Below are 10,354 nucleotides of genomic sequence, written 5' to 3'. Positions count from 1 at the left end.
CAGGGTGGGGGTCCCCGCTGGGGTGCCTGGCCAGCCTGGGTGAGGGGCTGAGGGCTGTCTGCAGGCTGGCCAAGGCCCCCAGTGGGGACCCTCACCCCATGAGGCTGTGGCCAGCCTGGGTGAGTGGCTGATGGCTGTTTGTAGGCTGACCAAGCCCCCCAGCAGGGACCCTCACCCCATGAGGGTGTGGCCATCCTGGATGAGGGGCTGATGGCTGTTTGCAGGCTGGCCACAGCTCCCAGCCACCCAAGCTCCCAGTGGAGGCTGGCTGGAAGCAGGTATCTTGGATTTATTTATCTTCTATAATTGAAACTTTGTTGCCTTGAGTGGAACCCACAGCTGGCCAGGCGGGGGCTTGGCTTCCTCCATTGCCGGGGGCAACCAAGCCTCCTGTTTGCTCCAGCTTGGTGGCTGCCGGCCACCATCTTGGTTGGGTTCATTTGCATATAGTCGCTCTGACTGGCTTGTGGGTGTGGCTTGTGAGTGTAGTGGAGGTACAGTCAATTTGCATGTTTCTCTTTTATTAGATAAGACAAGTAATATTTTTTTGGTTTCTTTGTTTTGTTAATCCTCACCTGAGGATATTTTTTCCCCACTGATTTTCAGAGAGAGTAGAAGAGAGGAAGGGAGAGAGAGAGAGAGAAACATTGATGTGAGAGACACACATTGATTGGCTGCCTCCCGCATCCACTATGACTGGTGCTGGGAATTGAACGTGTAACCCAGGTATGTGCCTTTCCTTGACTCGTGAACCTGTGACCCTTGGATGCATGGGCCGACAGTCTAACCACTGAGAAACACAGGCCAGGGCAACAAATAACACTTTTTAAAGGTTTGTATGTAGGCTAGATATTATTTACAACACTCAAGGCTTACAAGGTTGAGAAAGAGACACATCCCTCCTCATGACAGTAACTGATTGCATCCTATGGTAAGAATTCTTTTATTAGTTCTTTCCCTATGGAGCCTATATTTAAGAAAGAATTTTGTCTACAAAAATTTAAACACTTAAATACTCAAATATTCTTATTCTTTTAAAATCAAGGGCACATAATTACTCTGGTCAACTGGAAAGGCTCTAAGCACTAGCATGTCTTTTAGAGCATAAAACACATTGACATGCATGTGGCAGGTGCTGAAAAATATGTTTAAAACAAATTTCTTTCACAGCCTTATGTGATCATAAACCAAATACACCTTGTAACGTGTCCTAATTCCACCTCAGACAGTGTCCTGTATTCCTACAAATGCAACATTAGATGTTCGTAGGGCAGAGTCTTTGTAGGAACACAGGGATCCTTGACTTTAGTAGGTTTCACACAGTGAGAGTTTGGGTAGCCAGGGATACTACTTCCACCAAACAGTTCTATCTGGAAAGTGTATTCAAATGGACTTGGGTTCTGAGTCTGGACAGCAAAAATTCAGATACTGAGAGATACCCAGATACTGGAAATACTAGTAATGACTTCAATAAACACATCACCTACATATCTAGTTCTGCTGAGACCTTAAACAAAGTTTGATTCTTCAAAGATGATGATAATGGAGGAAACTGAGTTTGCAAAAGTTACAAAATAATAAATCTGAAAGAATAATGTTCAACATATTTTGCAACACAAGACAAAACACAACAGGGCTAATTTTGAGTTTAAAAAATGTAAGTACCAAAGTAACATTTAAAATATATATACATATCTTTATTGATTTCAGAGAGGAAGGGAGAGGGAGAGAGAGAGATAGAAACATCAATGATGAGAGAGAATCATTGATTGGCCGCCTCCTGCACACCTCCTACTGGGGATCGAGCCTGCAACCTGGGCATGTGCCCTTGGCCAGAATTGAACCTGGGACCCTTCAGTCCACAGGCCGACGCTCTATCCACTGAGCCAAACCGGCTAGGGCTAAAGTAACATTTTTCACCCCCCTCCCCAATCATGTCATGAATACTAGGGGGAAAACAATCTTATAGAGGAAAACTTTGTATTTGGTCACTTATAAAAATAAAAAGATCACTGGCATCTACTATGTGCCAAACTCAGTATTTTTACATGTGCTTTCTAGACATATATCATTAAAGTTTAACCAGAGCAGGAATCTTTCCCTGCACTTACCTCATGCAACAGCATGCTAAAATGTAAGCAAGCACACTGTGTACAGGTGAAGGTGCTTCATTATTAGGAAAGAGGGAGGGAAGGAGGGGACAAAAGAATCAGAAGACAAAATTGTGCTTACATGACAGGCAGAATTTCATACTTTAGTAAAAAAATATATAAAAGATTGCAATGTGTTTGGAGAAAACATAGACACAGAAGAAATAACTGGAAAATAAAAGCAAGACAACAGATGCTGAATGCCCAAACAAGAGGCTGAAGGGGCAAGCAGAGGGAGCTGGAAGCCTGGGCTTCCTTGCCTATTATTAGAGACGGGTTGGGGGCAGGGAAGAGGACACAGTTCTCCCTTCTAGACTGTTAAGTTTCTTAAAGGCACAGCAATGGTTCTTATTGTTACAGTAGGCAGCTAGAAAGATATAAGCTGGGAGAGGTTGGGAGAGGCAGCTGGGACTTGGAGGAAGTACGTGTGAGACATGACAAACTGAAAAGAGACAATGGAGGTGGCAGGCCCCTATGTGAGCAGGAAAGATTCAGAGCCCTCCAGGATGTGGTCTAACCAGTGGCATAACCCCTAGATGAAGGAGACTTGTAGCTTAAAGATACAGTTTGTGTGTGTGTGTGTGTGTGTGTGTGTGTGTGTGTGTGTGTGTCTGTTGAGAAATAAGGGAGGGGGAGACTTACTGAGGGGTACTCCAGTCTAGGGATATAAATATCCCAAACCCAACCAAGCAGGGCACTTGCTTTGGATTCAGCCGGCTGAGTTGCCCACTCAGGTCCTATCTGAGTGTATTTTTTTTCCTACAAATAAATCCTGTGTGCTTTTGCTGCCATTTGTTGTCTCTTGTTTGAATTCATTCCTACAAGCAAGACAAGAACTGGGGAAGCGGAGTACTATCTCTGGCCAGAGAGACCCCCTTGACCACTGATGACATTATTACTTCCCTTCTGTTTCATCATCTGTAAAATGTTTCCTAGGGTTCTTTTTAGCTGTAACACCACACCTGAAATATTATAAGAGCTAATCATAATCACTACAAAGTACAGAACTGTAGAAATCCAAAAGGGAAGAGGCAATAGTCCCAGAGCTGACCCTTGGATGGTGCTCTGGAGAAAGAAGGCAGGCATTTTCAGGTAGATAACACCAATTTGCAAAACGTCATAAGACAGGAGGGTAGTCATCACTACTTTCCTCTGAGAAAGAGGAGTCCTCTAACATTCCAAAGGCCACGAATGGAGGAGCCAGTTTCAAACCCTGATTTATCTGACACTGGAGCCCAGGCAGGAAGCACCCATAGGCAAAGATGTGAAGAAGGTATTAACTTTGTGTTTGGACACCATAAGAATGCTGATCTAGTCAGAATGGAGTGTTTGAATAGGGGAGAAGAGCAAAATAGGTTTCAAAGGTGAGGGTGAAGCCAGGTATGGGGGAACATTAAAGGGATTGTTCCCAAGGATGAGGGGTTCATCATTCACCCAATGAGTCTTAGGTACCAGAGTCCGATTTGAAGCGGGGAGGTGGGACACATTCTAGAAAGATGTGGTGGTGGACTTGGCACTGACCATTTTCTTAAAACTCCTTTATCCTTTATTTCTCTGGTTCTGATCCACCAACCCCTGACATGACAGTGCCTCCTCAAATGCCATCCTTGCCTTTACCTTCCTTTCTTGTTCTCTTCTTGGGTGATGCTATCCACTCTCTGGCTTCAACCTAAGTTCCGGCATCTCCAAAATCTGCAACCAACCCTACTCCTCAATATGCTCCTACCTCCAGCCTCTTGTAGTCAGCAGCTGTGGCTCTGTTTACCTGCAATTCCACACCATGTAAATTTCCCCTCCTTTGAAATCAAACTGGTTACCTTGCACCAAGAACTTGTTCCTTTTTCTTAATCTCTTAGTAGCAACACTGTGGCATGAACATGGAGGGGCCAGAAATGGGTTTGAGTTGGGCCTCTGGCATTTGCTAATTGTGGTCTTGGGCAAATCAATGTTTCTAAGCTTCAGTCTACTCATCTGTGAAAACTGGATGACAATATCTGTATCTACCTATAGAAGATTGCTATAAGATCCTAAATACTAAAAATCTGTCATTTTTGACAGTCTTTCTTTAGCACTTTCAACCTATCAAATCTCATGTGTTTGGCACCATTGGAAAGCAAGAAAAGGCTATTTTCTCCCTTCACGCAGACCTTACATTGGCCTCTTAACTAGAGTCAGGGTCTCAGTACGTTCCTCCTTATGAATCACATTAAATTGTGTGTGTGTGTGTGTGTGTGTGTGTGTATTCTCCTAGTAAGTCAAACTATCACACACACCTCAAACAGGATTCTGGTACAAGTACTGCACCTTCTCCTGCACAACCCCATCTTCAGGATAAAAATCTCTTGGAGTAATGAGAGATATTACCAATAGAGGCCTGTCACCCACAAAAAATGATGGGAAACAGTCAAACAGGATAGAACCACTGCTCAAAACCCATCTTTAACATTCCCACTTGTTATTCTCAGCAAAGAATTTTGCATCATTTACCTGATTATAAAAAAACCCCATCACCTACCTTGATATTAAAGGCCCTTCTTGGTGAGAACTAAGATGGCAGCATAGGTGAATACTGGTACTCACTGCCTCCCACAATCACATCAAAATTAGAACTAAAATACAGAACAACCATCATTCAAAACCATTTGAAATCTGGCTGAATGGAAGTCCTACAACTAGAGAAGTAAAGAAGAAAGTACATTGAGACTGGTGGGAGGGGCGGAGGCAAGGAATGGGCTGGTCTGACGCCCACATACAGCATCTTTTTAATCAGGAGGGATATCCTGGCTGCAGAGGTTGCCCATGAGGAACAAGGGGCCCCAGCCTCACACCAGACCCCCACCCCAGGGTTCCAGAGCTTGGAAGAGAAGTCCCGTAACTTTGGGCTCTAAAAATCAGCAGGGATTGTGGCTGAGTGAGGCTGTGGAAGTCCCAGCAGTTCCTCCTAAAGGGCTGGCACATGGACTTACTCAGACTCATCCCTCTGGGCTCCAGTGCAGGGAGGTGGGACACATTCTAGAAAGGAACCTGGGACATTTGGGGAAGAACTGGATTATCTGGCATCAAGGCAAGAATTTGGGGGTGGTTTTCTTCCAGACAGGAGTGCTCACAGGTTAGGTTCCTGTGCTTACACTTCCCCCGTTGCAGAGCTGACTGGCAACCATATCTGAGTTTCCAACAGCGTGGCTCACACTGTTTGCTCTGCCCTGGTGACTCCCTGAGACCACACCAATCCAATTTGCAGCCTCACCCAAGTTATTTACAGTGGCTTTTCCATAAGAATGGCCTGTCCTGGCTCAGGCTTCAGACTTTCCTAAACTCTCTTAAACAAGCAGCAGCTGATATCAGCAGGCCCCATACCTATCAATAAGAGGCCCAAGACCAGGCATTAGCCTGCTTTGCTTCACAGCTTGGCCTCCTCTGAGTACCTCCAAACCCAATACAAGTAGCAGCCATCTGCAGATGGCTCTTTAGCTCCTGATGGGTGGCCCCAAGCAGTGGCTGACTTTGTTTCTCCTGGCAGGCCCTAGAGCCAATGCACCTGGTGGTCAGCTTCAGACCATACCAGATTACAACTCTACACATCCACAAGTGACACATTCAAGGGGCAGACTAAGTGAGCACTAAAAATCCACTGAAGCAAGTCCTGCTCCAGAGGGGTGTCTCTTGCACAGCAGCTCTTCCACTACAGTTGCAGCTGGTCCTCACAGCCAATTGGCCTAACGGTCAATTCCTCCCAGTTATGCCAACAGCAATCAAAGCTCAACTACAAGATGATGCACAGAGACCACACAGGGATGTACCTAGAGTGCCTGCTCAGGTGACTGGGGCGGCTGAGCCACTGGGTCCTATAGGACACCTACTATATAAGGCCACTCTACCAATTCCAGGAGACACAGCAGCTCTACCTAATACACAGAAACAAACACAGGGAAGCAGCCAAAATGTGGAGACAAAGAAACATGTCACAAATAAAGAACTGAAGAAATCTCCAGAAAAAGATCTAAATGAAATAGAAGCAAGAAAACTACTAGGTAGAGTTCAAAACAATGGTTATAAGGTTGCTCAAGGATCTTACTGAGAGCTTCAAGGGACTTAGTGAGACTTTCAAGGATCTTAGTGAAAATTTCAAAAACATGAAAAAGGACCAGTTGGAAAGTAAACATACACTAACTGAAATTAAGAATAATTTACAGGGATTCAACAGTAGAATAGAGGATGCTGAGGATAAAATCGACGAGTTAGAATATAAGGAAGCAAAAAACACCCAATCAGCAGAGTAAAAAGAAAGAAGAATTCAAAAATATGAAGATAATGTAAGGAGCCTCTGGGACAACTTCAAGCATACCAACATTTGTATTGTGGGGGTGCCGGAAGGAGAAGAGAGAAAGCAAGATATTGAAGATCTATTTGAAGAAATAATGACAGAAAACTTCTCCTACCTGGTGAAAGAAATCTATACTAATAAAAGGGTAATATGCTAATTAGGGCAGACATCTTCCGGACGTCCATCCGGGCAAAGCCACAGTGGCTGCAAGGACCCAGGGCTCAGGCAGTCTTGGGCTTAGGCAGCCATGAGCCCCGGCGGCTGTGAGGCCTGGGGCTCACGGCAGCCATGGGCTCACAGCAGCCATGGGCTCCGGTGGCTGTGAGGCTTGGGGCTCAGGCCTCACCGCCGCCATGGCCGGCAGTGGCAGCAGCAATGGGGTGATGGGGGCAGTGCTTTCCCCTGATCAGCCTGGTTGCCTGCCACAGAGGGAGGCTAGACTGCGGCTTAGGCCCGCTCCTCATGGAGAGCGGGCCTAAGCAGTCAGTAGGATAACACCCGAGGGCTCCTGGACTGTGAGAGGGGGCAGGCTGGGCTGAGGGCCCCCCCACCTCTGTGCACAAATTTTCGTGCACCGGACCTCTAGTAGACTTATAAGTCCAGGAGGCCCAGAGAATCCCAAACAAGAGGAACCCAAAGAGGCCCATACCAAGACACATCAGAATTAAAATGTCAATTGTTAAAGACAAAGAGAGAATCTTAAAAGCAGCAAGAAAAAAGCATTTAGTTACCTGCAAGAGAGCACCCATACAACTGTCAACTGATTTCTCAACAGAAACTTTGCAGGCCAGAAGGGAGTGGCAAGAAATAGTCAAAGTGATGAATAGCAAGGACCTACAAACAAGATTACTTTATCCAGCAAAGCTATCATTTAGAATTGAAGGTCAGATAAAGAGCTTCACAAACAAGAAAAAGCTAAAGGAGTTCATCACCACCAAACCAGTATTACATGAAATGTTGAAGGGTATTCTTTAAGAAGAGGAAGAACAAAAAAAAAGATAAAAAATATGAACAATAAAATGGCAATAAATATATATCTATCAACAATTGAATCTAAAAATCAAAATAAATGAACAAGGAATCTAAATAACAAAATAAACTGATGAATAAAATAGAACCAGAGGCATGGAAACATATAACAGAATGACGAATCTAGGGGGAATAGGGGTGGAGGGGAAGAGATTAACCAAAGATCTTATGTGCATAACATATGGACACAGACAACAGGGTGGTGAAGGCCTGGGGCGGGGTGGGAACTGGGTGGAGGGGGGCAATGTGGGGGAAAATGGGGGACATCTGTAATACTCTCAACATAAAGATTTTAAAAATAAATAAATACAAAAAGGCCCTTCTTGGCATCATTTCTTTTTTTTTTTTTTTAAATATATTTTATTGATTTTTTACAGAGAGGAAGGGAGAGGGACAGAGAGTTAGAAACATCAATGAGAGAGAAACATCGATCAGCTGCCTCCTGCACACTCCCCACTGGGGATGTGCCCGCAGCCAAGGTACACGCCCTTGACCGGAATCAAACCTGGGACTCTTCAGTCTGCAGGCTGACGCTCTATCCACTGAGCCAAACCGGTTAGGGCTTGGCATCATTTCTTGACATTTCTCTACCATAAGGTCCTTGCCCTAATATATTTTTTTTAATCATTTTTTGTTTTCTTCTTCCTCTTCTTAAAGAATACCTTTCAACTTGCTGTTCCCAAACTATGTACTTCTTCACATTTGGTTCTCTCTGCCGAGGTGAATTCATTCCTCCACTTCCATGTGGAGAAATCCCACTTCTTCTCCAGGGCTATCCCATGCAAGTCAGTACGATGGCCACAAGGTATGTCATGATGCATAGCCTGTAGTTTACTTTTTTCACAAGATATTGATAAATGAAGCTCTTTTTAAATTTATTTTAACTGCTATATAATATTTCATTGTATGGCTTTGTTTATGTATTTTTCTGTTTCCAACCAAGAGAAAAAAACAGATATTGAATTTTTGCTTCCATAAACAATGCTTTAACTAGGAAAAAAAAATGGTGTTCCATTCCACATGTTCTTTTTTACAAAGTGACGCTGACACTCTTCCCATCAACGTTTGTTCTATGTCCCCTCCCCTTAAAACCAGTTGCAGCTGACAACCATAATCAACCTTTAAGATAATCCCGATCCCAGCCATCATATGACCGAAACTGCACAACCCCAAGTGAGAACCGCCTGGCTGAGCCCAGTTAAATCTCAGAATCCTAAGAGATAATAAAATAAAATGACATGACCATGTTTTAAGCTACTAAGTTTTGGGGTGATTTGTGACATAGCAATAGCAAATGGAACATCCCTTCTCAGATGGAGCTTTTCTTCTTGAAACCTCATCCTAGAAAGAATGAGTAATCCTTTGGGACACAAGCTACCTTGTTTTTACTACTAGTTCAGCAACGCACTTCTCATAACTGTTATGGACAGCATTGTCACGCCTCCGCACCCCCACCCCCTCCCCGGACCCCAATTCATATGTTGAAGCCCTAACCACAAATGTGACTGTATTTGCAGACAAATACTATTTAAAGAAGCAATTAAGGTTAAATGAGGCCATAATCCAATAGGCCTAAGAGGAGGAAACATCAGGAAAGCCCATTCACAGAGGAAAGGCCGTGTCAGTACACAGCAGAAAGGTGGCCATCTGCACAACAGGTAGAGCAACCTTGCAAGCACCCTGACCTTGGCCCATCAGCCTCTAGACCTGTGAGAAAATACGTTTCTGTTTTTAAAGCACCCGTTTGTGGTATTCTGTTACAGTAGCCCAAGCTAATAGAATAATGAATATGTATTTCCAACAAATGAGATAAGGACCTTGCTTCATCCATCTCTGTATCCTCAGAACCTAGTGTGGACCTGATACACATGTAGTTGATGAATTAATGTGCATAAAGCCAGAGAGGCCAATGAAGCTGATAAGGAAGTGGGTAAAAGGGCCCAACTTTGAAGAAAAGAGATAAAAGTAGATACATCTAAATAAACAATGAATGGGTGATATAAAAAATACTAGCTAACGTTTGAATGTTCTTTAAAGTAGACACCATGCTAGGTTACACAGATTATTTGTCAGGATAACTTTGCTCTCTACCTTAGCCTTCCTGGCCCCAACAATCACAGAAACTAATAGTATACGGCTGTTTTTCTGTGGTGCTTTTGAGGTGATATCAAGATAACTGAAGTTGAACTGAGACAGGAACTTAAATTTATGTAAAGGAAATAATTACATTCCCGGAGAGGAATACAAAGAAAGGAGGCACTGTGATTTGGGAGAATCCTAAATATGCAATATCACTAGGTTGGTAAGAAATGAGATTCAGAGAAGGGCATGGGAGGCTGCGGAGAGTCCATAGTGGAGACTGAAAAATGGCAGCTGAATGTGAACATCAACAAGTCACCAGCGAGCTTTCAGAGGAGTTTCTGTGGAGTGCTGGTCTCCACACTACAGCGTTAAGGAAGGGGAAGCAGGGGATGAAGAAATAAAGTCGGTAGTTACAAGTATGACTGCACTCCTTCCTTCAAGAAGTTCAGAAGCAAGAGGAAGAAGAGTGCTGTCACAGTGAGCAGGACGAGCATGTGGACTGCAAATGAGCAGTCGCTAGAGGAGCAGGAAGAGCTGAAAGGGGAATGAAGGAGGCTCGGACAGAAAGGGGTCCGGCTGAGCGGGATTTCCAAGAGGCTATGAAGACGGAACTACGCACACACGGGAGAGGCGCAGGTCAGCCACGAGAAAAAGGCAGGCCGGTGAGTCCCTGCGGCAATGGCCGAGGGGCTGGCTGGACACGTCCGACGCTTCTCGCCCAGAAGGCAGCCAGGACCAGCGCCCAGGGGCCTCCCGCGGACCTCCGGGA

General features: G+C 44.5%; 2 protein-coding genes across 3 annotated transcripts in view; one reads left to right on the top strand and one right to left on the bottom strand.

Annotated features, from left to right (window-relative positions):
* ADPGK (ADP-dependent glucokinase) overlaps positions 1-6,829 on the bottom strand; it is a 35,898-nt gene extending 29,069 nt beyond the window's left edge. Inside the window, exons 1-2 of the mRNA XM_014530390.1 lie at positions 6,773-6,829; positions 4,666-4,733 (exon numbers count right to left, since the gene is read on the bottom strand). Of these exons, the coding sequence (XP_014385876.1) occupies positions 4,666-4,733; positions 6,773-6,829 (125 nt within the window). The remainder of the gene's footprint in view (positions 1-4,665; positions 4,734-6,772) is intronic.
* The window catches only part of BBS4 (Bardet-Biedl syndrome 4), a 164,628-nt gene that overhangs the window by 130,441 nt on the left and 23,833 nt on the right, over positions 1-10,354 (top strand). The gene's annotated exons all lie outside the window — the stretch shown is intronic.

This window comes from Myotis brandtii, unplaced genomic scaffold (genome assembly GCF_000412655.1).
Source record: "Myotis brandtii unplaced genomic scaffold, ASM41265v1 scaffold74, whole genome shotgun sequence".
In the NCBI taxonomy this organism is placed as follows: Eukaryota; Metazoa; Chordata; class Mammalia; order Chiroptera; family Vespertilionidae; genus Myotis; species Myotis brandtii.
The sequence above is the reverse complement of the archived record's forward strand: the minus strand, read 5'-3'. Positions and strand labels throughout refer to the sequence as shown.